The sequence below is a fragment of the Lontra canadensis genome, unplaced genomic scaffold (genome assembly GCF_010015895.1).
Source record: "Lontra canadensis isolate GAN:19392208 unplaced genomic scaffold, GSC_riverotter_1.0 scaffold69, whole genome shotgun sequence".
In the NCBI taxonomy this organism is placed as follows: domain Eukaryota; kingdom Metazoa; phylum Chordata; class Mammalia; order Carnivora; family Mustelidae; genus Lontra; species Lontra canadensis.
The window spans coordinates 8,217,947-8,245,578 of NW_022631063.1; the positions used below are offsets into that span (position 1 = coordinate 8,217,947).

At 39.8% G+C, this 27,632-nt stretch overlaps 1 protein-coding gene across 1 annotated transcript in view; it reads left to right on the forward strand.

The window, feature by feature from the left end:
* The window catches only part of MYO3B (myosin IIIB), a 224,515-nt gene extending 197,973 nt beyond the window's left edge, over positions 1 to 26,542 (forward strand). Inside the window, exons 22-25 of the mRNA XM_032880284.1 lie at positions 14,731 to 14,837; positions 15,210 to 15,256; positions 16,052 to 16,223; positions 26,107 to 26,542. Coding sequence (XP_032736175.1) covers positions 14,731 to 14,837; positions 15,210 to 15,256; positions 16,052 to 16,190 — 293 coding nt within the window. The 3' untranslated portion in view covers positions 16,191 to 16,223; positions 26,107 to 26,542. The remainder of the gene's footprint in view (positions 1 to 14,730; positions 14,838 to 15,209; positions 15,257 to 16,051; positions 16,224 to 26,106) is intronic.
* The last annotated feature ends 1,090 nt before the right edge of the window (positions 26,543 to 27,632 follow it).

A 27,632-nucleotide genomic window follows, 5' to 3' on the forward strand; every position in this document is an offset into this window, starting at 1 on the left:
AAGCTCCAGATTAATCCTTCCTCCTCTGCATTACACTTGTACTCCTAAGAATTGTTGTTGAAAATCCTACCTGGGCAGTTTTGTGCCCTTCACAAAATAATCATCTCCAATCCTGGCTGGACCTAAAATGCTCCCCAAATACTAGTCCCAGACCAGGACCCACTCCCATTCCATTCTGCATCTATTTCAAGCTTTCCCCACTCTCTTCAGACCAGGACCCACTCCCATTCCATTCTGCATCTATTTCAAGCTTTCCCCACTCTCTTCAATCCCCTTACCAGTCCCCCTCTCTCACCAGTGAAGTGTAGGGGAGCAATAGGCCATAACGAAAAGGGCTTGGGCTTTGTTGCCAATTGAATCCTGGGTTCTACTCTCTGCTTCTCAGAGATAAGTGAACTTGAGTAAGTTAGTACTAACAATCTTCCATACCAAACCAAGGTACAAATCTTTTATGAAGTTTTAGTGTGAGATTGGGCAGTAGACATCAAGTTTGGGTATTTTTACCTATTTAAAAGAAACCCTTTATATACATTCCTAGAGACCCATAACTCTAATCAGTACTGGGTTTCCATGATTTAAGTCACGTTCACATTGTCACCCTTATATACCTAAAAAAAACTAAAAGCTTTCAGGAGAACTGTCAAAATTAGCATGAGCCCAACTACAGAACCTTAAGAACAGGATTTGTCTATGTCTTATGACCACAGTGTTCTCCCTCTGGGGATCTGTATGTCTCTTTTTAAACTCTGTTCTTTGTGGGGCACCTGGGTGGCTCAGTGGTTAAGCCTCTGCCTGTGGCTCAGGTCATGATCTCAGGGTCCTGGGATCAAGCCCCACATCGGGCTCTCTGCTCAGCAGGAAGCCTGCTTCCTCCTTTCTCTCTCTGCCTGCCTCTCTGACCACTTGTAATCTCTGTAAAATGAATAAATAAAATCTTTAAAAAAAAATAAAAATAAAATAAACTCTGTTCTTTGTGACTAGAGCTTTAAGTAAAACACTATCTCTGATAGGCTGGCCAATAATGAATGTAAATTTATCCAAAGTTAAGGACAAAAAAATGATTGAGATTTGATGCTCAGAACTGCACATTTCTGCTGGTCTGTAACCACCTTGATTTCTTCTCTACATGTCTACTCCCTGAGTCAGCAGCCAGTGTCATCTGAGCCCCCCATCACGTGACCCTAAATCTGAGAGAGTACAGAGTCCTAGATTGTTCCCATTGCTTTTTCCCTAGCCCAGGCATCTAGAACCTTACCAAAAGCTTCATGAGGATAATGTTAGCTACTATTCATTCTTAACAATATCAGGAAAGTACATTTACCATCTAAAAACAGATACAAGCCTGAGTCCTTTTCCTTGCACTGGCTGCTTTGTAATCAGAACTAAAGGTATTCTGAAGATTAGTAATGAGCTGGAATGCAAATTCCTCCCTTGAATTCAACTATAATATTATATTAGTGATTCTTACTGTGAGAATAACAGCTCATTTTAAATTAGTATTGTAATACATCTTAAGGATCACATTGTAAGTTTTCTTTGTTCTGTAAGTCTAACAATCTATGATCAAAAGAAATAAAATTCTGTATTTTAAACATATTTTCTTTCTTATGTATTTACAATTAAGGAGGAGGGACATCCAAAAATCTAAAAGGCAAAAAAGAGAGAAGCAACTTAATAATGTAAGCCAAAGTTAGTGATCATGTATATGCTCTATGTGACATCTATGACTGCCACCTCTTTATACAGGTTATTTTAGAATGACCTTAGAAATTGAGTCCCAGCTTGTTTTTAAATTTTCATTGTGTTGGGGCACCTGGGTGGCTCAGTGGGTTAAAGCCTCTGCCTGTGGCTCAGGTCATGATCTCAGGGTCCTGGGATCAAGCCCCGCATTGGGCTCTCTGCTCAGAGGAGAGCCTGTTTCCTCCTCTCTCTCTCTGCCTGCCTCTCTGCCTGCTTGTGATCTCTGTCTGTCAAATAAATAAAAACAAAATCTTTAAAAAAAAAATCATTGTGTGAAAAATTAACAGTTTAAATTATCAATTTGGGCACATCCAAAGTAAAGCTCTCTGCTTTTCTCCTCTTAATCACAGATCATACTATAGGGTATAGAGTACAGCTAAATGTGTTATTTGGTATGAGCCCTGCCCCCCATACTTCAGGCTTCACACATTATCCAGCATGGATGTTCTGATTACTAGCCATTATCAAACTGTTAGACAGAGTTTCCCGGGTTGGTCCCAACCCAGGCACCAATGAATTGTCATTATCGCCAGAGATTGACCTGGAAATGTGGCTTCCTGGCCCAACTCTCAAAAATGAAGGACCACCTTTGAAAATAACATCACTGTTTATGTTTGAATCTCCAAGAAGGGATCTCCATAAAGTTGTTGTTGTTGTTGTTCTTCTTCTTCTTCCCCCCTTTTTTTTTTTTTTTAATCCAGCTTCTACAGCCTCTTTCTTTCCAGATGGTGCGTGGAGCCAAGCCTGTCAGAGACCCTTAGTCTCCTGCTGCCTTTTAATGCTGGTCCTTGATTGCTAATGACCCCCAGCTGGACTGGCTCCCCAACCCATTTAACCCCACTCTGCTGGGTCCCCATCTCATGCAGGGTGAGAGGCAGTGAGAGCTGGAAGTGGGAAGGTGCCAAGTCAGCCAGGACCTCCCGCTCTTTCAGAGGTAGTGGCGCGTTTCCCGGCGCCATCACGGATGTCCAAGATCCCTCCAGTGGAGAGCTCCTGTTAATATGATTTTCTTTATTGTCAGATAAATGCTACCAGGTTTCTGATCGTTAATATTTGACTAAGCCAAGATACCAGAGTCCCTGAAAGAGTGTTTCCTTTAGGGTCCAAGAGTGGAGAACTGCTGATATGGACTCCCTAAAATATGTTAGTTTGTAAACTTAAAATTAAATTCACTGAACCTGTTGTTTAGCCTGGTCAGACCGAGTGGTCAGAGCACAGTGTGTCAGTATACAAAGTCACTGCACAGAAGCTTGAGTAAAAGTGGTAATTAATGTCCTTTTCAAGGCCTAAGTCACTGTATAACACAGGAGATATCCATTTTCAGATATGCTGCTAACAACCGTAAGTTTTTACTTTGTTAAGCTTGGCTTGTTTTTTTGTGACATGCTGGAATGGGCTTATAGCTATACTGATCAAGTGACTCAGAGAAGTGCAATTTAAATGGGAAAAAAAGGTTGATGACATTAGTTTGTTGAGAGATCCTGAGTCCTGTGGAGAGACTCAGATCTCTAATGACCTCATCATGACAAGATAACCTCCCATGAGAATAAAGGGAAAGGGAGGGTATGAGAGGCTATTAGTCTGTATATTGTTTCCATTATGGATTAAGCTCATATCAGATTATAAGAAAACAGGGCAAAGAAGTTTAGTAGTTCTGTATGATCTGGAAGAACTAGAGTCTAAACTCTTGTTTGGAGCAGAGAACTGAGACCTCTGTGTCTCAATATTTTTATAAATCTTAAAGATATACTAGATAGTTGGGCAAAATTTAATTTACAGTGTACCAAGGAAATTTTTGCAACTTGCACAAAAATAGGACAATAACCCAAATGGTTATTTTCTTTTTAACTTTATTTCCCCCAGATACGTCCTATTTATTGGCTTTTGGAGATTAAAATGGAAAGAACCAGAGTGATCTCATTTTTCACCATTAATACTGCATTGATTCCACTTTTGCATCTCATTAGTATAAGGAAAACAAAAATCACAACTGTGGTTTCATTTGGTCTATTATTCACATTCTTTACAATTTCACATACACACACAACACCCACACACACACACACACAGAGTTCTGAATCATTCGTACATATAATCTCCCCCAAACCAAGTCCATCATACTAATGACTGCTCTCTGTATGTAAAAATATTTTACAATTTGTGAACCTGGGTGGGTGTTTGTACAGCTGTACGGTATTAACCTGTGCGTTGCAGTTTTTGTTCACAGCTAGGAAGGGTGGGTGAGATTCAAGTGTGGTCTTTTAGCCCATCAGTAACCAAATGACCAAGAAAGGGGTTTGTGTGAGCACCCCCTTGTGCAGCATTGCTCATGAAGTGAATGAATCATATTACAGTGACGTTCTGGTATAGTTACCAAGAACTTTCTGTGCTGAAGCCTGACTGCAGTTTGATGGGTCTTCTTTAAATTCCAAGAAGGCCTCTAGGGTCCATAGGATTTATGTCCATTTTGAAAATGAGTGGCTGGAATTTGGCAACCATAGCATCTTAAAGTTGGAAGGGACCTTAAAGAGTCTCTTGGCTGATGGTTCTCTCTCTTCCTGCTTTCACACAACTAACTCTCATCAGGTACATCTCTCACTATGCACAGACACTCACAGGGAAGGAGCATGACTTCAGGGATAACAGCCTCAAATCTCCAGGCAAGAAAATGTGCAGTGGGGCGGCACTACCACCCTTTGTCGAAAAATCATTCCATCGGTCCAACGCCTGGTTTCACAGATAAAACGTGGCAGCCACAAAAGTAAGCAGTTCACCTGGGTCACATACCAGAAAGTTCCAGAAATTGAACTATGCCCAGGCCTTCTGACCTCAAGCCCAGTGTTGGTTTCACTACAGCCGACCTGCCCTTTGCACACTAATAGCAAGAAGCAGAACCAGGTCCCAACTTAGAAAGCAAGGCAGAGCTGGGGATGAATGCCCCAGGATCCCCTGCCATGAGGAATCAAAGACCCAGTCACAATTAGTTTCCTAAAACCAGCACTATCTGGTGTCCCATATCCTCAAGCATTTAAAATGTCGTTCCAATCTTCAAAGACATTCTTTCGTTCCATTTTTATCTGCTTTTACCCAGGACATTGTTTCCCAGCTCCCGAGTAGTTCACTAGGTGATTTGCATCTCATTAGGAGTTCCAGAAATGGCATCTCCCAGCCTGCTGCCTAGCATTGTGGGTCTGCTAAGCATCAGATCAGGTCTTGGATTTTTTTCACGTTGACATTTTTGAAAAAGCTGAATTAGTGCTGCTTTTCACTGGGCAGAGATTGGGTGGCCATTTTGGCCTTAATTCCTGCCCCCCAACCCCCAACAGGGCCAAAGTTAGGAAATAGCCATGGTCAGGAACGGCAACAAATGAAGTCATTCATCCCCACGGGAAGACGCGTGGCTGGAAGGGAACATTGCGAGAGCTCAGAATAAGCAGTTTAAAAACTCCTAAAAGCAGAGAGATGGGACATGATACGAGCATTCTGAGTAGACTGGGCAACGTAAAGCAGAAAGAAAGAAACCAACAGCAACCCATTGCTGAATCCGTATTACTGATTCTAAGCTTGTGCCTTTTAAACATTTTTTACTTGTTTCAACCCTCCCGACACTCCAGCTCTTTTGCCCTACATTTATGTTTGACTTAAAAAGTTTAGTAGGTCAGAATGGCTTTTCAGCTTTGTCGTTCATTCACACCAAAACCTGCCAGAGAGCGCTGAGCAGCATCATACCCTCTGGACACCAGAGATAATGTTTCCATGGTCGGCAAAACTTTTCTCTTGGGATATGAAAAATGATTTTCCCAGTGTCCATAGCTTTAGCTCAAGCCATCTGATGTGGCTTCCAGCACAAAGTGAATACCTCACACTGCTAGTAGTCCTCCGGGAGCTGCTGTCCCTTCCCCACAATTTCTCCTGCCCAACTGAAACTTCTCGACCACCCCTCCCACCCCTGGCGCCCCACAGATGACGGCTAGCTGATCTGTGAAATCAATCTAAGCTTTTAGGAGAGGTTTAAGTCCTTAGTTTTTCCAAGCTGGCTACAAGTTAAAATCTTCTGAAAGGGGATGGGGGAGGGGTGGCGCTGTGTTTAAAAGCAGAGCTCTACCTTTGACTAACTGAATGACTAACTTGACTAACGTCCAGGGGTGAGTCTAAGGCATCTGTACTTTTTATAAGTTCTTCAGAGGATTCTAACGTGCAGCCAGGGTAGAGAACCATCCCCATATAACCAGAATTGGGCTAACCCCTTAGGAGCACCTGCTCGGCCTTGGGTGCCGGGTTTTCTCTTTTCATGTGTTATCTGTCATCTTCACCACAACCTTAATTGGGTGATCATCATCACCAAGTCAGACCTATAGTAAGTGCTAGAGGAGGAATTCAGGCTCCAGTTTTTCTAAACCTGCTGGGTTTTTTTTCTTTCACAACACTGATAGTTCTCAAAGTGTGGGACATGGTCCTCTAGTGGTCTGCAAGTTGATTTTAGATGGTGTCTGAATGTGACCTTAAATAACACTGATTGTGTAAAAGAAAGTTACTCCTTTTTCAGTTCTCAGTTTAAATTCTTCATATTAAGGAGAAAATCGTGACTGTATTAATAGGTTTTAAATTCCTCTCACACTTACCTCTCCTTTTAACAGACCTTTTAAAGAAGCCCAGAACGTTCTGTGGGAAATAGAATCTAGTTCAGGTGTGATAGTACTGTTTTTGTTTTCATTGTATTTATTTCATGATTTACTTCTGTTTATGGCAGATGGCACTGGATTTCCACTTAGCACAGCAGTGAATAAGGATTCATTTTTTTTAAAATGTGTTTAAGTAAAAAAAAAAAATGTAGTTGATTTTAAAAATACTACATGAAGAATAGTACTGGTGTCTTGAATATAGCAAAAAATGTTTAAGTGGTGGATGATGACAGAAGGTTGAGATATGCTTTCCAACAACATGCTCATTTTCAAAAGGGGCGTCTCCACACCTGGTAGCCAGTGGGAAGTCTCTTCTATCATCCCATCACAACAGGCAGGCAAAGCTCATTCCATCTAGGGTAGGTCCAGCCGGGAGCTTAGCTGCTGCTTTCAGCTCACAAGCAATCCTGAAACACAAATGACTAATAAACAGGGAGGGGGGAAAAACAGACACTGTCCTCTCAAGTATTCAATGAAATGAAAATCAAAATACAAATGAGGTGCCATTTTTCACCTATTCAGTTATCAGATTTTATCTTAAGGATGCTGACCCATGCTGGTGAGGGCCTTCAGAAATGGATAAATCTCAGGTTCAGATGGTAGAAGGATATCTGCTACATAATTTCTGGATGGCAATTGGGATAAATCATGACTTTTAAAAATGTGTATAATTTTTAGCCAATTGTTCAACCTCTAGGAATTTATCTTAAGAAACTAATGTGGATTATTATCAAAGATCAAATTATGAGATGTTCCTCAAAGCTCTACTTAGAGAAAAAAACTGGAAACAACTTTCATGCTGAATATAGGAGATTATTTTGGTTAATCATGCATCATCCATTAAATGAAATACCATACAACAATTTGAAATGATGCCATTGAGACCAATCTGGAAGACAAGTAACTTGTTCCAGGATTTACTACTGGGGGGTGGAATGGGGGATGGAATCACAGAGGGGAGAAGAAAGATGGACTCTCGTGCTTAATTTATTTGAACATCATGTTCGTTTATTACTTTAAAAATGTAACTCTACAGACGACTGGCTGGCTCCGTTGGTAGAACATTCAACTCCTGATCTCAGGGTTGTAAGTTTGAGCCCCATGTTGGCATGTAGAGATTCCTTAAAAAATCAAATCTTTAAAAAAAAATGTAACTCTCAAAGAAATACACTATTTTTTGAGTAGGTTAATATCATGGAAAATATGACTTTATTGTTAAGTGGAGGGGAAAGCAATAACAAGTAAATTTTTTGTTGTTAAGAAAAGTGAACGCAGGGACACCTGGATGGCTCAGTGGGTTAAATGTCTGCTTTTGGCTTAGTCATGGTCTCAGGGTCCTGGGATTGAGCCCTGCCTTGGACTCCCTGCTCAGCACAGAGCCTGCTTCTCCCTTTGTTTCTGCCCCTCCCCCCACCTCCCCTGCTAATGTGTGCTCTCTCTCTCCCCCAAATAAACTAATTCTTTATAAGGTGGGGGCGGGGAGAAAAGAAGAAAAATGGATACATAGTCCTAGAAAAATCTTGAAAGGATATTAAAAAAAAAAATACAACAGTGACAATCAACTTTGTTTTTAAGAGGCTGACTTCATCTCCACCCTTGGTAGGCTAGTTTCCCCAGAGGTGTCCAAGGATAGGAGAGGCCCTTTTTCTATTGGAAGCCCTGGCAGTAATATCCTGACTGACAGAACCAAAGAGTGAGCCACATAGATGGAACAGATCTTAACAAGAATAGTGAACGGTCACCGTGCATTCATTCATTATTTGTTAAGTGTGTACCAAGCCCTGAGCTATAAAATAGTTTTAGGGGAAGTTATTACCACTTCCCTAACTAGTAAGGAGAAAATTCCATGTAGACAGTTTATAACTCCACCATCTTCCACAGGCACTAATTTAACTCAGGGATGTTTTCTTTGTAGCAATTTTGCAATTTTGAGGAAGATTGGTCATGACATAACATGGCAACTGGGAAAATTTGTAGCTTTCCTTTCATCTTAGAAAGGAAGATCTGAATTACATGCACCCCAGGAGAAAATCTCTCTTTCTGGTAGTGTGTGTGTTTTACAAAAGCACACTGAATTCCTTAGTCCCTCCTGAAGTTAGACAGGGCGAGGTGAAAACTTCTAAGAATGTCTCTGTAAAAGAACAAGCATCATAGTAAAGGCCATGGCCTGGGCTTTGAGATTTTGAATCAAAAGACCTGAGCTAGCCCTGGATCTGAAGGGAGACCAGAGAGAGGCCCGTGCTCCCTGGACTTGGACCCCTTAGCTATAAAAGGAAGGGACCAAACCACAGAGATTTATCATCCTCCATGCCATGACTTAAATTGGAAAATCTGAACTCCCAGGGCGTAATATCTTCCCTCCTGTTCCCTGTCAGGGTTCTGGGCATCCCCAAAACAGCCTGCACCTCAGGGTATATCAGGAGCAAGTGGTTTACAACACATTGAGAAGCTTCTTCCATAGACAGCATTTTTAAGGTAGTGCAGATTATCGCATACTCTGCTGATGTGGCTCTTATCCGTAAGGAAAGATTTAATATGGGCTGTACATTAGAACAATCCAAGGAGATTTTTTTTTTTTTTTTTTTTTTGGTACATCAGTGCCTAGGTCCTGACCTGGGTACCAGTATTTCTACTGGTATAATGTAAGGAAAATGTTCTTTGGGACATTTGGAACCCCAAATTCTCCTTTGCCTCTAACTTGCTGTGTGATCTCTTGATCTCCCTATGCCTCTGTCATCTCTTTGGAGTTTGTTGTCCTTCCCAAAAATTAGAAGAAATGAAGAAAAAGCTACTTTGTAAAACAAGACTTGATCCATAAAAATGAAATGGTAAGTGGAAGAGACATAGGGCCAGAAAAAACAAGTCATCTCATTGGAGGCTAGTTCATTAAGTGTCCAGTGGAGTACAACACAGCATGGTCAGCAATCATGGAGGAGAAAGATTATCCAGCTGACAGCTAGGGTGCTGTCACCCCTATCCACCCTGAGAACTTTGGTCATAGAAATAATGTACCCCCTTTATTCACGGACTTGACACAGCTCTGTAAGTTAATTGCATAACTCTAATTCTGTTTTGTGCCCCAGGGATATATCTAGTAACCCCATATGGGATTTGCCATCTGTAAATCTAGAACACTGAACATTGTTTTCTTCATGGGGATGTTTTACTTGGCAAGTAACTCTGGGAATGCCTCATCCACAAATGGCAATCAGATCAGCAGTCTTACCGCCCAGAACATATTCCTGCCTGAGGAAGGCCCACAGGGAGGGCGTACGGGGCTATGGTTCTCCCAGTGTGCTCTCTCCCTTTCCTCCCAGGAACCCTGCCCACTGCCTGTCCATTCCTCAGGGGCCCAGAATCCATGCTGCCCCACTAAGAAGGGGAATATTTGGACTGTATGCCCCATCCTGCCCTCCCTTGTGGTGGTTCTTCCCCCGTTACAATCCTGTTAGGAAATAGATCAAAATGAACCATCTGTAATGAGTGATAAAAAGTGAAACCCTACGGGACAAACTGTTAGGGGACAGTCTGGAGGAAGAGCATTTGTAGCCAAAATACCTGTAACTTAGCAAGTCAGAGTGAGGAAATAGTTTCCTTCTTCATCTCTGAGACCCTAGGAGGAAACAAAAGGCCTTGTTTGTGACTTGAAATGGTGCTGGAATCAGGGTTGCCCCATTTAACAACAACAAAAAAATACAGAACACCCAGCTAGATTTGAATTTCAGATGAACAACTGATCACTTTTTAATACAAGTATGTCCTGAGTATTGCACAGGGTTTTATTAGATTTTTAAAAAGTATTGGTTGTTTATCTGAAATTCAGATTTAATTGGGTGTTCTGTATTTGATCTGGCAACTCTAGTGTGGGGATACCTGCATGTTCAATAAAGAGAATTGAAATATGAAATTTCCAAATCAGCTGTTTAAAGTTTTGCGACAAAGCTGGCAACTGAATTCAGCTGTTTCTCTCTCACCAAGGGCTTAGCCCTTGTGCAAACACAGTGTGATGATTTGGGGTTGGGGATCCAGAAGCATGCCTGACCCCGTGCTCCTGACTGAGATGCCGTTTACAAGTCTTCCATTTTGTAATGAATTTATCTGCAGTTTATTATAAGGTTCTGGGACAAAACTCCTAAGAGAAGGATGTGCTCAGGTCTCGAATATGAAATCAGAAGACGCAAGGGGAAAAGAAGGTGCAGGGATTCTTGAAAGGGGAAAAGACGTGTGTCAAATGGTATCCATGACATAATATACTTTCAAAAACTGTTAAAAGGAGGTAGCCCCCAGAGGATTACAAACTGGAGCATTGGCTTGGCTTACACACGTTTGTGTGAGCTAGAAATAGGCCACTTTCAGATTATGAACATCATTGTCTTCAAATGACTCATATACTAATGTTTATCTTCAAACTTGAATTACCCATTTATCTACATTAACTAAAATGAACTAGGTAAATTGTCACATACCCTATTGTTTCATACCTCTTAGAAGCAAACTTTTGCCTTGGAAGCCAAAAGACAGGGGTTCCAGCTTCCGCTCTGCCTCTTTGAGATTTAACTTTCTTAGCTATACTTTCTTCATCTACAGAAAGAAAGAATAATTTTACCCTACATGCCTCATTGATTTCTTTTAATTTTTTTCTTTTAATTTTTAAAGGAAAAAATTCATGATAAACTTCTCAATGTGCACACCTATTTAGATTTAATCAATGTGATATATGCTGTTTTGTCTTTTTCTTCTTTTTCTGAATTTTGAATTTTCATCTTTCAACAGCATACCTTAATTGATCTTTGTTGGTGCCTTCGTGGGAACATGGGAATATCATGTTCATATCCCAGAGTTATCTTCTCCCCAATTATTAAATATTTGTCATGTTTCTAGCTTTTTTCCACTACAAAAGTGTTATCATAATCCATCTTCATATAAATTCTTTTTCTCTCCTTCTGGTCTCCTTCACTGGGACATGTTTCTTGGAACAAGTTGCTTAGCTTGTGTTATTTGTTGTCAAGTTGTTATTTATTCTCTCAGGCAAGGTGGAGCCTATGGGCTCATCTGTGTATGGGAGGCCACTCCCACATTGTCTTTGGATCTTTAATTTATCCTAATTAATAGAAAAGCAGTAGTAGTTGTGTTAGTTGAAGCTGTTTGTCAGGATGGCTAAACAATTTCAGTATCTCATTTCATTTAATTGTATTTCAATATGTATGAATGTGTCTCCATCTTTCTCTTGCCTCAGCCTCTCCACATTATGGTTGGTAGACTTCTGTGTGTATATATTTTTAAATTTGTTTACAATCTTTCTAATGTACTTCCTTTCATCTTAGTTTTGTTACTGTCCATCATATAGAATATTTTACTTTTTATTTATATTATAATTGAGACCATCGTTGTCATTAATATCTTCTTCCATAGTTAAGATAATCCATTTCATTCCCTTTAAGGTTTTTATAGGAATATTTAAAATGTTTAACTATATAACACATATGGAATTTATTGTGGCCTGTGAGAATCAAAAAGCATATTGAGAAAAGTAAACAATTTAGAATTTTTTAAAACTAACTGGAGTCCAGCAGCACTAACATGACAAGTCACTCAACCTCTTAAGACCCTGTGCCCTCTGCTAGACTGAAGATAGGGACCTTGTCTTATTTTCCTTTTTCCCCCCACAATAAAAAATATTTAAAATGTTTTAAATTATAAAATTTATATATTTATATTACATACAGGATAAATTTTATAAGGTCTATATTCAAGTCATACTTTTTGCATCTTACTATGAAATTGTTCCAACAGCATTTATTAAATAGTGATTCATTTCCTAAGTATTTATTTGGTTGCATATTATTGATCACATATCAGTGGTACTCATATTTCTTCCAATGGCAAAATGCTTCGAAGTTATGGCATTCTGTAAAACACCATGAAACATGGAGATATTTAAGCTACAATAATGAAAATTAAAACTTGATGCTAAATCAGACACCAACTTACATTAGATTGTAGTATAGTATAGATGCCATCAGAAACCAACCGTTTTTGTTTTTTTTTTAATTCGTGGGAGAAATGTTAAAATTGAGAAAATTCTACCCAATAACTTAATTCCTTCTAAGAATGTGAAAAAAACACCCACCCATGGAACAGCAAGTTCATCGAGAGCAAAAGTTGAAAACCACATCTTATATCAAGCATACCCAATTGAGAACATAAATAAAAGCTTTTGATCAAATGTAAACACTACATAAAGTCCAGCTGAACTGGGCTGAACTCCAGCTGAACTCAGAAACTATTAAGATCAGCCTTTTGAGTTTCCAAGGTTGGAATTCCCATAATATTAGGAAGTCTAAGGGAAAATAGATGTCAGATCTCCAGTGTGTGTTCACCCCAGCAACCGTAACTCCAGGCACTTCTGTTCATTAATCTATAAATCAGAGGAGGTGACACAAGGGACTTTGTGTCCTACCATATCACAGTTTATGGACTTCACAAAGCAAGTAGGAGGTAGGTATGTTGGAACTATCAGAAAGAACCGACTTCCATCCTGGATTCCTCATACTCTGAGGACAACGGCAGCATGAGAGCTGGAGTCCCGCCCTCTGCACGGACTTCCTGAAGATATGGACAGGGATACCTTTAAAGGCTACTGGAGCCCTCTGCAAGCAATGCATCATTGTACTATGCTAATTAATATGTTTTCACAGAGCTTACTTCTACTTACACCTTAGCTTACAAACAAAGTTTCTTGTTAAGAAAAACAATATGCTGTAGTTTTAAAAAGAACACTTCTAGAACAGGAGATAAGAATCTAGGGTTGTGTCCTCACTCTACCACTTCATCTGGAATGAGTCATTCAACATTTGTGGGCCTCAGTTTTCTTTTCAAAAAAAAAAAAAAAGAATGCGCGTTTAGAATAAATGGTTGCTAAAGTCCTGTATGGTTCTAATCGCCTTGTTCAAGATAGATATGTTCCTGTTCGAGAAAAGTGCAGATGCAAAACTTCATACTTAGGAAACTGCTGATTTGCTCTTCATAATGCCCCTTGCTGAGTCATTCTTCACTTGGAAAATTCCCCCAGAATTTCCCTAAATAGTAGGAACCTCTAGTGAAGTCAAGCTATAGTTCCAAGTATAAATCTCCAACTCGGCTTTATGAATATGATGTACACTCGGTAGAAGAAAGTTATATCTCTTCTCTAAACTGTGACATTTGTGAACAATATCCCGTGGCAGCTCTGGGGCGCGCACGTGTATGTGTGTGTGCGTGCGCGCTCGTATGTTGGCAAGAAGTTGGAACTGCTAAATCCTGATTCAGATATGGTGCCAAAGGACAGCAGATTCCACGAAAATCATCTCCTTGGAAAGATGTCATTGGACACGTGGTTTGCTTTTTTTTAAAAGATTTTATTCATTTATCTGACAGAGAGAGAGAGATCACAAGTAGGCAGAGAGGCAGGCTGGCTGGGCGGTGGGTGGAGAGGGTGACCAGGAAGCAGGCTCCCTGCTGAGCAGAGAGCCTGATGTGGGGCTCGATCCCAGGACCCTGAGATCATGACCCAAGCCAAAAGGCAGAGGCTTAACCCACTGAGCCAAGGTGTCCCTGGACACTTGGTTCCTAATCTCCAGTTCACTCTTGGTCCAGGGTTCTGAAATTGGGGCTAACACAGAGAGACTCCTCTGTGAAGCCATGCAATTATCTTTTCCCTTTCTCCTTTCCACTGTATATCCAGAGATTGCACAGATCAATGGTACTGTTCAAAGCATTTCAGTAAATACTGGTTCAAGCCATTTTCCCTCCAAAATGTATCCCACTGAAAGGTTTGCTTCTCATCTACCCAGGAGTGTGTGTGCTCCAGATGTCTTTGAACCCTTACTGTAGGATGTGGTGCAAACTATCCCAGATTGCCTTCGTTGTCCTGAGTTATCGCACTAAGCTACCACTCCACACTCTACAAAGGCTGACCACCAACCTCTGCTCCACCAGCATGGACGAACCAGTTTGCTTTCTGTCACTCTTGACAGCTGATTTGGATAAGAGCGACGAAGGCAAAGTTATAGTGGTCCTTGTTTACCCTTAGTCCTATTATAATAATGTTATACCATATATTACAATACTCAATACAATTCAATACAACAAGTATAGTGTTGTGCATGTGTCTTAGCATGACATTTCTGCCAATATTAGCAGAACTCCAACATACCCATTAAAACAGGACACGGTTTCCACTAAGTGCATCTATGTGAAGAGCAGTTTTTTACCTGATTTTCCCAACACCTCGGATGATTTACAGTGAAGTTTTGCTGTCTTGCTGCAGTTTCTGAAAACGGTCTTATACAGAAGCAGCGAACACCTCGCCGAAGATGTCAGCAGCCCAAAATGTTGAGTAGCCCTGAGGACACCATGTACTATAACCAGTTAAATGTGAGTTCAAAGTGGTCATAAAGCTGTTTCACTGGCTTTGTTTCCAGTTAATAATTCTGTTATTAATACCTGTTCCAGCCCCTCCAGCCCCACCCCCACTCTTATGCTCTCTTCTTGAACATGTGCTTAGGCTCTTTATCTGTTGCTTTCATGTCAGGATGTCTGCCTTCACGGTGAATAATTGATGTGGTTTATCAAAGACGAGCAAGATGCATGCTTCATCAGGCTCACTTGAGCCCTTTGATCAAAAAAATTATGCTGTGACTTCTGATATTATCAGCATCTGCTTGCATTCAACACAAAATCACTTTGAATTAAAAATTAACGACTTGCTGCTTTGCTTTGACTGTGTGTTCTTGGCCCTCTCCACAGGGAACTCTAGAATATCAAGGGAGCAAGAGGAAGCCAAGAAAACTTGGGTAAATATCTGTCTTCTTAGTTCTAAGCAACTGTAAACAGAAGGGGTCCTTTGTGATATTACAGAAAATGCAAAACTTTCCAGAGAAGCTTCTGAAAATATGCAAACGGGGATATCACTCTTATTATTGACATTGGAAACTACTTTTCACAGTAGCAGCTTTATAAAACTTGAATCTATTCTGTCCGAAAAGGCTGAAATTGCCACCTAAAGGCAAATGTTATTTTTCACAATTATCCCAGGAAATTGTGGTTTCCCTCATAATTGCAGACGTAGCAGACTGTATAAGACTCTCCCACAAATAAGAGCATTCCATGCAATGCAAATATGCTGCTTCCACATCACCCTACCCCTGGGCCTTAAAGGTACACAAAGGAAAATCTCCCCCAGTGGTTAGAGGACTCATCTGGTTTGTTAGTATCCCGATAGAGAATATAGTGACATAGGTAAGTGGTACCAGTTTGAGAACTGGAGGAGGACAGGAAGGAACTTTCTCTTCCAGAGGGAACCAAACAGGGACAGACAAGTCAATTCAGGCAGACAAACTGTAATTTGATCACAACTTCCAGACCCCACTAAATTGGGCCCATTATCGGCCTATGACCCTGAGGTGAAATGCTTTGTGGATCAGACCTCAGTTCCTGTGTTTTGGGAGAACCTGAGCTACCTACCCTAACCTGTCCTTCCTTCCCACTGGGGGGACCCAACCCTGTTCTCATATGCAACTTCAGCTGCTGCAGTGATGACTGTACCCTTTGTCCTCTTTTTCTGCTGAAAACTCTTTTCTTTGTTGCAGCCAAGTCAAAGTGCTTGATGGAGAAGACGAATATTACAAATGTTTGTCACCTGTGGACTCTGTTCCCGAGGAAGATAACCCATCCTGCCCTTTCCTTTCTTCCTCACCCTCAAAAGGAGCATCTTTTGCTCAGCTCTGAGGTGTACTTTCTGCCCCCCCAAGTCTGTTCAGGGTAAGAACAATCATGGTAATAGACTGACTATCATTTAATAAGAAAGAGGTGTGATGGGGCCAGCTTCTTTGGACACATAGTCTGGGTCTGAGCCTTACCGAATAATTTTCAGATTCCTAACCATTTTCTCAAATCTCCATTGCCCTCCCCACATCTGCAGTGCAACCTGAACTGGGCAGTTTTTCCTTTTCTCATCTCATGGGTACCTGTGGGACACTGAACATCCTTCTAGACTACAGCAATAAGCATCATTCGTGCCCTCAGCGTCTAAGAGGGTATGAGCCAATTGTGAATGCTGATGATATTCATTTTTCCTGCCACGTCGTCCATGCAAAATCTGCCCCTGTGAAAATCCAGGCCTCCCTTTCCACCTCACTTCTCCCCTGCACTCCCCACCTCCTCTGAGAGATGCTTCAGGCCTCTCTCCAGAGTCAGAATTCCACTGGAGAGTGTCCACACTCAAGGTCTCCTAGGCCAGGATAATTTTTTGTGTTTAGGGGGAGAAGCCTAATCCTTATCTAAGGCTGATGAACCCCTCTCCTGCTAGTTATTATGCTGATAAAGCCTTGACTCTTTACTCCCATCATCTTCACAGTAAAAACAAAGGAGTTAGAGGGAAAGAAAATTTGGATCTGTCATAGTCTATGTCACATGGTTTAGTAAATTCCCATTCTCTGGTCAGTGGTGTCCACGAGGCTGTGAATGATTTTCGAGAAAGGATCTTATCTTGTGCCTGTCTTTGTGGGCAGAGCCTAGGGCAGTGCCTGGCACAGAATGGACATCTAGTAAATGGCCTTACATGAATGGTGAGACTTCACTTAATTACATATGTGACAGGAAAGTAGCTGTCAATTGTGCGTTCCTCATGATTAATCACTTTTCTTACATCGTAAGCTCTGATTTTTCACTCCAGGTTGGGCTAGTCCTATTATAACAATGTTATACCATATATTATAATACTCAATATGATTCAATACAACAAACATCTTTTGAGCAACTACTCCATGCAAAACAATGTGTGAGATTGCTCTATGATGTAAAAACAAAAACAAAAACAAAAAACCTACAAGACCTTTTCTCTAGAACAGATGTTCTCAGATTTTTTTTTTCTTTTTCCTTTTTTTTTTTTTTTTTTGGCTTTAAAATACTTGGCAGATCATACATGTGGGAGTACCCAGATTTGGGGGAAAAAATAAGTGGAAAAAATAGAAAAAATTGTTACCAGAGTTACAGAGGGGACAATTTTAATACACATTTTACAAAGATAAAATACTGAAACTAGGCATCTAAAGATCTCAGAAATTATACTTTTAAAGAAAAAGAAATAGGAAAAGCCAATTATCCAATAGTTAAAGTTTACTTTTTAAAAAAGTGAGCCTTGATTTTTTTCCTCACATATTCACCCCAAAGGTAATGTTTATTGAGGTATACAAGTACAGCAGAAGAAACATAAATGAACTTCATTGTTTAAAAAATATGTAGTATATGTAGCTTTTTAACATTATTTTAAGGTAAGTATTTTTGTTTTGGAGTATAGCATAGGTGTACAACATAGTGATTCGACAGTTCTGTGCCTCACGCAGTGCTCACCACTCTAAGTGTAGTTCCCATCTCTCACCATACCACATATTTGACTGTATTCCCTGTGCTTCACTTTTCATCTCTGTGACTTAGTATTTAAAACAGGAAGTCTGGGCTCCCCTGGGCAGCTCAGTCAGTTAAGCCTCTGACCCTTGATTTTGGCTCAGGTTACAATCTCAGGGTTGTGAGACACTGGGCATGGAGTCTGCTTAAAATTCTCTCCCTCGAAGGGAGGAGTCAAGATGGCGGAGAAGTAGCAGGCTGAGACTACTTCGGGTAGCGGGAGATCAGCTAGATAGCTTATCTAAAGATTGCAAACACCTACAAATCCAACGGGAGATCGAAGAGAAGAAGAACAGCAATTCTAGAAACAGAAAATCAACCACTTTCTGAAAGGTAGGACTGGCGGAGAAGTGAATCCAAATCTACGGGAAGATAGACCGCGGGGAGAGGGGCCAGCTCCCGGCAAACGGCGGAGCAATGGAGCACAAAATCAGGACTTTTATTTTTATTTTTTTAAAGATTTTTATTTATTTATTTGACAGAGAAAGATCAAAAGTAGGCAGAGAGGCAGGCAAGAGAGAGGAAGGGAAGCAAGCTCCCTGCTGAGCAGAGAGCCCGATGCGAGGCTTGATCCCAGGACCCCGGGATCATGACCTGAGCCAAAGGCAGAGGCTTAACCCACTGAGCCAGCAAGGTGCCCCAAATCAGGACTTTTAAAAGTCTGTTCCGCTGAGGGACATCACTCCAGAGGCTTAACCGGGGTGAAGCCCATGTGGGGTCAGCGTGGCTCAGGTCCCGCCGGGTCACAGAAGGATCGGGGGTGTCTGAGTGTCGCAGAGCTTGCAGGTATTAGAACGGGGAAGCCGGCTACAGAGACAGAGCCGAGCAGTGAGCTCTAAGCTCGGGGTTACCTTGAAACGGTCGCAGGCTCAGTCAGCTCGGAGCGCAGCCAGAGGCCAGGGTGACGGGAGTAATTGGGTGCTGTTCTCTGAGGGCGCACTGAGGAGTGGGGCCCCGGGCTCTCGGCTCCTCTGGGCCGGAGACTGGGAGGCCGCCATCTTCATTCCCCTCCTCCGGACTCTACGGAAAGCACTCGGGGAACAAAAGCTCCCGAAAGCAAACCCGAGCGGATTACTCAGCCCGGCCCCTGGTAAGGGCGGTGCAACTCCACCTGGGGCAAAGACACTTGAGAATCACTACAACAGGCCCCTCCCCCAGAAGATCAACAAGAAACCCAGCCAGGACCAAGTTCACTTAAGAGGAGTGCAGTTTCAATACCAAGGAGAGCAGCGGAATTCCAGAGGAGGAGAAAGCAAAGCACGGAACTCATGGCTTTCTCCCCGTGATTCTTTAGCCTTGCAGTTAATTTAATTTTTTTTTTCTTTTTCAATTTTTTTTCTCTTCTTCTGCTATTTTTTTAACTTTTACCCTTTTCTTTTTTTAACGTTTTTTAACTAGTTTATCTAATATATATATATATATATATATATATATATATATATATATTTCCTTTTTATATTTTTTCTTTATTCGTTTTCTTTTTTTAATTCTTTCTTTTTTTTTTTTCTTTTTGAACCTCTTTTTATCCCCTTTCTCCCCCCTCATGATTTGGGATCTCTTCTGATTTGGTTAAAGCATATTTTCCTGGGGTTGTTCCCACCCTTTTAGTATTTTACTTGCTCCTTCATATACTCTTATCTGGACAAAATGACAAGGCAGAAAAATTCACCACAGAAAAAAGAACAAGAGGCAGTACCAAAGGCTAAGGACCTAATCAATACAGACATTGGTAATATGTCAGATCTAGAGTTCAGAATGACGATTCTCAAGGTTCTAGCCGGGCTCGAAAAAGGCATGGAAGATATTAGAGAAACCCTCTCTGGAGATATAAAAGCCCTTTCTGGAGAAATAAAAGAACTAAAATCTAACCAACTTGAAATTTAAAAAAGCTATTAATGAGGTGCAATAAAAAATGGAGGCTCTCACTGCTAGGATAAATAAGGAAGAAGAAAGAATTAGCAATATAGAAGACCAAATGACAGAGAATAAAAAAGCCGAGCAAAAGACGGACAAACAGCTACTGGACCACAAGGGGAGAATTCGAGAGATAAGTGACACCATAAGACGAAACAACATTAGAATAATTGGGAATCCAGAAGAAGAAAGAGAGAGGGGAGCAGAAGGTATATTGGAGAGAATTATTGGAGAGAATTTCCCCAATATGGCAAAGGGAACAAGCATCAAAATCCAGGAGGTTCAGAGAACCCCCCTCAAAATCAACAAGAATAGGTCCACACCCCATCACCTAATAGTAAAATTTACAAGTCTTAGTCACAAGGAGAATATCCTGAAAGCAGCCCGGGAAAGGAAGTCTGTAACATACAATGGTAAAAATATTAGATTGGCAGCAGACTTATCCACAGAGACCTACCAGGCCAGAAAGAGCTGGCATGATATATTCAGAGCACTAAACGAGAAAAACATGCAGCCAAGAATACTATATCCAGCTAGGCTATCATTGAAAATAGAAGGAGAGATTAAAAGCTTCCAGAACAAACAAAAACTGAAAGAATTTGCAAACACCAAACCAGCTCTACAGGAAATATTGAAAGGGGTCCTCTAAGCAAAGAGAGACCCTAAAAGTAGTAGATCAGAAAGGAACAGAGATAATATACAATAACAGTCACCTTAAAGGCAATACAATGGCACTAAATTCATATCTCTCAGTAGTTACCCTGAATGTTAATGGGCTAAATGCCCCAATCAAAAGACACAGGGTATCAGAATGGATAAAAAAACAAAACCCATCTATATGTTGCCTGCAAGAAACTCATTTTAAACCCAAAGACACCCCCCAGATTTAAAGTGAGGGGGTGGAAAGGAATTTACCATGCTAATGGACATCAGAAGAAAGCAGGAGTGGCAATCCTTATATCAGATCAATTAGGTTTCAAGCCAAAGACTATAATAAGAGATGAGGAAGGACACTATATCATACTCAAAGGATATGTCCAACAAGAAGATCTAACAATTTTAAATATCTATGACCCTAACGTGGGAGCAGCCAACTATATAAACCAATTAATAACAAAATCAAACACATCAACAATCATACAATAATAGTAGGGGACTTTAACACTCCCCTCACTGAAATGGACAGATCATCCAAGCAAAAGATCAACAAGGAAATAAAGGCCTTAAATGACACACTGGACCAGATGGACATCACAGATATATTCAGAACATTTCATCCCAAAGCAAGAGAATACACATTCTTCTCTAGTGCACATGAACATTCTCCAGAATAGATCACATCCTCGGTCCTAAATCAGGTCTCAACTGGTATCTAAAGATTGGGATCATTCCCTGCATATTTTCAGACCACAATGCTCTGAAGCTAGAACTCAATCACAAGAGGAAATTTGGAAAGAACCCAAATACATGGAGACTAAACAGCATCCTTCTAAAGAATAAACGGGTCAACCAGGAAATTAAAGAAGAATTGAAAAAATTCATGGAAACAAATGATAATGAAAACACAATGGTTCAAAATCTGTGGGACACAACAAAGGCAGTCCTGAGAGGAAAATATATAGCGGTACAAGCCTTTCTCAAGAAACAAGAAAGGTCTCAGGTACACAACCTAACCCTACACCTAAAGGAGCTGGAGAAAGAACAAGAAAGAAACCCTAAACCCAGCAGGAGAAGAGAAATCATAAAGATCAGAGCAGAAATCAATGAAATAGAAACCAAAAAAGAAAAAAAAAAAACACCACAATAGAACAAATCAACAAAACTAGGAGCTGGTTCTTTGAAAGAATTAATAAGATTGATAACCCCCTGGCCAGACTTATCAAAAAGAAAAGAGAAAGGACCCAAATAAATAAAATCATGAATGAAAGAGGAGAGATCACAACCAACACCAAAGAAATACAGACAATTATAAGAACATACTATGAGCAACTCTACGCCAACAAATTTGGTAATCTGGAAGAAATGGATGCATTCCTAGAGACATATAAACTACCACAACTGAACCAGGAAGAAATAGAAAGCCTGAACAGACCCATAACCAGTAAGGAGATTGAAACAGTCATCAAAAATCTCCAAACAAACAAAAGCCCAGGGCCAGACGGCTTCCCGGGGGAATTCTACCAAACATTTAAAGAAGAACTAATTCCTATTCTCCTGAAACTGTTCCAAAAAATAGAAATGGAAGGGAAACTTCCAAACTCATTTTATGAGGCCAGCATCACCTTGATCCCCAAACCAGACAAGGATCCCATCAAAAAAGAGAACTACAGACCAATATCCTTGATGAACACAGATGCAAAAATTCTCACCAAAATACTAGCCAATAGGATTCAACGGTACATTAAAAGGATTGTTCACCACGACCAAGTGGGATTTATTCCAGGGCTGCAAGGTTGGTTTAACATCCGCAAATCAATCAATGTGATACAACACATTAATAAAAGAAAGAACAAGAACCATATGATACTCTCAATAGTTGCTGAAAATGCATTTGACAAAGTGCAGCATCCCTTCCTGATCAAAACTTTTCAAAGTGTAGGGATAGAGGGCACATACCTCAATATTATCAAAGCCAACTATGAAAAACCCACCGCAAATATCATTCTCAATGGAGAAAAACTGAAAGCTTTTCCGCTAAGATCAGGAACACGGCAGGGATGTCCATTATCACCACTGCTATTCAACATAGTACTAGAAGTCCTAGCCTCAGCAATCAGACAACAAAAGGAAATTAAACGCATCCAAATCAGCAAAGAAGAAGTCAAACTATCACTCTTCGCAGATGATATGATACTATATGTGGAAAACCCAAAAGACTCCACTCCAAAACTGCTAGAACTTGTACAGGAATTCAGTCAAGTGTCAGGATATAAAATCAATGCACAGAAATCAGTTGCATTTCTCTACACCAACAACAAGACAGAAGAAAGAGAAATTAAGGAGTCGGTCCCATTTACAATTGCACCCAAAACTATAAGATACCTAGGAATAAACCTAACCAAAGAGGCTAAGAATCTATACTCAGAAAACTATAAAGTACTCATGAAAGAAATTGAGGAAGACACAAAGAAATGGAAAAATGTTCCATGCTCCTGGATTGGAAGAATAAATATTGTGAAAATGTCTATGCTACCTAAAGCAATCTACACATTTAATGCAATTCCTATCAAAGTACCATCCATTTTTTTCAAAGAAATGGAACAAATAATCCTAAAATTTATATGGAACCAGAAAAGACCTCGAATAGCCAAAGGAATATTGAAAAAGAAAGCCAAAGTTGGTGGCATCACAATTCCGGACTTCAAGCTCTATTACAAAGCTGTCATCATCAAGACAGCATGGTACTGGCACAAAAACAGACACATAGATCAATGGAACAGAATAGAGAGCCCAGAAATAGACCCTCAACTCTATGGTCAACTAATCTTCGACAAAGCAGGAAAGAATGTCCAATGGAAAAAAGACAGCCTCTTCAATAAATGGTGTTGGGAAAATTGGACAGCCACATGCAGAAAAATGAAATTGGATCATTTCCTTATACCACACACGAAAATAGACTCAAAATGGATGAAGGACCTCAATGTGAGAAAGGAATCCATCAAAATCCTTGAGGAGAACACAGGCAGCAACCTCTTTGACCTCAGCCGCAGCAATATCTTCCTAGGAACATCGCCAAAGGCAAGGGAAGCAAGGGCAAAAATGAACTATTTTGATTTTATCAAGATCAAAAGCTTTTGCACAGCAAAGGAAACAGTTAACAAAACCAAAAGACAACTGACAGAATGGGAGAAGGTATTTGCAAATGACATATCAGATAAAGGGCTAGTGTCCAAAATCTATAAAGAACTTAGCAAACTCAACACCCAAAGAACAAATAATCCAATCAAGAAATGGGCAGAAGACATCCAGATGGCCAACAGACACATGAAAAAGTGCTCCATATCACTAGGCATCAGGGAAATACAAATCAAAACCACAATGAGATATCACCAGTCAGAATGGCTAAAATTAACAAGTCAGGAAATGACAGATGCTGGCGAGGATGCGGAGAAAGGGGAACCCTCCTACACTGTTGGTGGGAAGGCAAGCTGGTGCAAGCACTCTGGAAAACAGCATGGAGGTTCCTCAAAATGTTGAAAATAGAACTACCCTTTGGCCCAGCAATTGCACTACTGGGTATCTACCCTAAAGATACAAACGTAGTGATCCGAAGGGGCATGTGCACCCGAATGTTTGTAGCAGCAATGTCTACAATAGCCAAACTATGGAAAGAACCTAGATGTCCATCAACAGACAAATGGATAAAGAAGATGTGGTATATATACACAATGGAATACTATGCAGCCATCAAAAGAAATGAAATCTTGCCATTTGCGACGACGTGGATGGAACTAGAGGGTATCATGCTTAGCGAAATAAGTCAATCGGAGAAAGACAACTATCATATGATCTCCCTGATATGAGGGAGAGGAGATGCAATATGGGGGGTTAAGGGGGTAGGAGAAGAATAAATGAAACATGATGGGATTGGGAGGGAGACAAACCATAAGTGACTCTTAATCTCACAAAACAAACTGAGGGTTGATGGGGGGAGGGGGGTTGGGAGGGGGGGGTGGGGTTATGGACATTGGGGAGGGTATGTGCTATGGTGAGTGCTGTGAAGTGTGTAAACCTGGCGATTCACAGACCTGTACCCCTGGGGATAAAAATATATTATATGTTTATAAAAAATGAAATTAAAAAAAAAATTCTCTCCCTCTCCCTCTCCTCTTCTCCATAAATCAATCAATCAACGTATCAATCAATCTAGAGGTTTGTTATCTCCTAATCCTCTTCACCTATTTCACCCATCCTGTCACCCCCTCCCCTCTGGCAACTACCGTTTTTTCCCTATATTTTTTAGTCTGTTTCTGGTTTTTGTTTTTATGTTTGTTTGCCCATTTGTTCATCTGTTTGTTTCTTAGATTCCACATGTAAATGAAATTATACAATATCTGTATTTCTCTGACTTACTTTACATAGCATAATACCCCTGTAGGTCCATCCATGTTGTCACATAATGCCAAGATCTCATTCTTTTTTATGGGTGAGTAATATTCCATTACATATATATATAATACACACACACATACATATACACAGTACTTCTTCTTTACCCATTCATCTATCAGTGGATTTATAGGTTGCTTCCGTAGCCTGGCTATTATAAATAATGCTGCAATAAACATAGGGTTGCATAGATATTTTTGAATTGGTGTTTTCATTTTTTTTGAGTAAATACCCAGTAGTAGAATTACTGAATCATAGGATATTTCTATTTTTAATTTTTTGAGGAAACTCCCTACTTCTTTCCACAGTGTTTGCACCAATTTATACGCTCAGCAACAGTGCACGAGGGTTCCGTTTGCTCCACATCCTTGCCAGCTCTTACTATTTCTTATCACACCATTATGACTGGTATGAGGTGATATTCCTTGTTTTAGAAGTTTTACTTTTATCACTGACTTGTCTACTTTTGATTTGCTAATATTAGCTGTTTTTCAAACTGTTGAATAAAAGTGTTCCTAACTTCCCATTTGTCTGTGTACAATATAATAGTTATCTGCCTTGTTTCTAATTAAATATTTCCATAAATAAATTAAAAGGAAACAAATAATTATAAAATTATAATTTAGAAGATCTGTAGTAATTAGTCTTTGTCACAGCTCTTACTCCTAACGGTACTTTAGAAATGGGGTTCACTACCAGCTACACCATCAACAGATTGTAGATGTTACTCTTGGACTATCATAATGCCACAAACTCATAGTCATAATGCCACAAACTCAAGAAACAGTTCTTAGATCAAGTATATGATAATGATGCAACTTGGAATCTCAGAAATGTCCTGTGCGTTTATTAAAGTAATATGCATATGGCAAAAACAAAACAAAAATCAAAGAGTCCGGAGGGTTTATAATGGAAATCAATCTTCTTCTCCCTGTCCCTACCTTAGTCCCTCCCCACTGAAACAACCGTGTCTTATTATTTCTAATTCTAATTCTTTGAATGGTTTCCATCATGTCTGTGAATAATTTACTTCCATCTTCTTGGTTTATCATTTTCAATAATATTTACTCTCCCCCTCTGTGAAAGTTGTGCATTTATTTCAATTCTCCCCCCCTTATTCCAGTGCTTATGATTTAATACTTAAATTTTTGTTGATTACCTTTTAAACTTTAAATTATATAATTAAACACCTATTTTTGTATGTCATTGACTTTAGATAGTATCTCTGCAAGAATACCTGACATGAAGAAAACCAACAAGGTGGAAAAGTACTGTCAAGACAAAATAACTGACCCTGGACGAAACAGAAATCATTCCGGGAATACCACAGTTTTTAAAAGCTTCACTGCAAAACCATTGGTGTTCATGTTGTAAGCTGCTGATTTTTCTTCCATTTTGGCTCATCTGCAGACATAACTCCATCCACTTTAACTTTCTTTATTTTTAAATGTCATGCAAATACAGAAAAAGGCACAAATCAGAAGACTCAACTCAATAAGTTATCAGAAAATCAGTATCTACATAACTGCCCCTACAGTCAAGTTATCTGTGTAACCACTCCTACAGGCTGAAGGTTATTAGAAAGTATCTATATAAACTATCCGTGGGTCCATCAGAACATTGTCAGCATACTAGAAGTCTCCCTCTATCCATTCCCAATCACCCACCTCTCCAAAGGCAACCATTCTCATGACTTCCTTGAAAATGTAAATACTTATGTAAATACTTCCTTGGTTTTCTTAATAATTTTGCCATTTACACACATCCCTAAACACTAGAGTTAAATTTGGCTTCTTATGTTAGGTTCTAGGAGCTTTATATAAATGGAATCACATAGTATGTAATCTTTTGGGTTTTGTTTCTTTTATTTGGTGTTATATTTGTGAGATTCATCTATGTTGTGGAATATAAATGTACCTCATTTATTTTCAAAACTATGTAGCATTCCAGGATATGAATATGGAGCAACTGACTTAGCCATTCTGCTTTTGATAGACAAATATGAATTATTTCCAATTTGGGGTTATTCTGGACATTGCTACTATTAACATTGTTGTATGTCTCTTGGTGTCTATTTGCATGCATTTCTGTTGGCTGTGTACCTAGGATTAAGATGGCAGAATTCTAAGGTACCCATATCTGCACTTCAGGAGGTCCAAACTGTTTTCCTAAGTGATTATACCAATTTACAGTCACAACCATGACATAAAAGAGCTTCCATTATTCTGTATTCTCTCCGATTCTTATTATTTTCAGTCCTCATATGAACACTCCAATGAGTATATATTAGAATTTCACTGTTGATTTCTAGCTTACATATCTCTGATTAATAATGATATTGAGCACATTTTCATACTTAAGTGGCCATTTTAGATAAATATGCCCAGTTTAATTTGGGTTAACTATGTTTTTTCTTTTAATTTGAAGAAATGTATTATATGTTGTTAGTTATATGTGTTGCAAATATTTTCTCCACTAGATGGTTTGTCCTTTCATTCCCTTAAGGTATCTTGTGCTTAAAAAAAAAAAGTGTTGTAATGTTAACATAATACAACTTAACCAGTCTTTTCCTGTTTGATTACTACTTTCTTATAGCCTATTAAGAAATCTTGTCCAGCACCAAGGTCATAGAAGTATTTACCTTTAGGATTTTCTGGAGGCATTATTGTCTTGCCTTTCACATTCAGATCTTCAGCTCACCCAGAATCAATTTTGTGAATACTGTGTGGTAAGGACAAATTT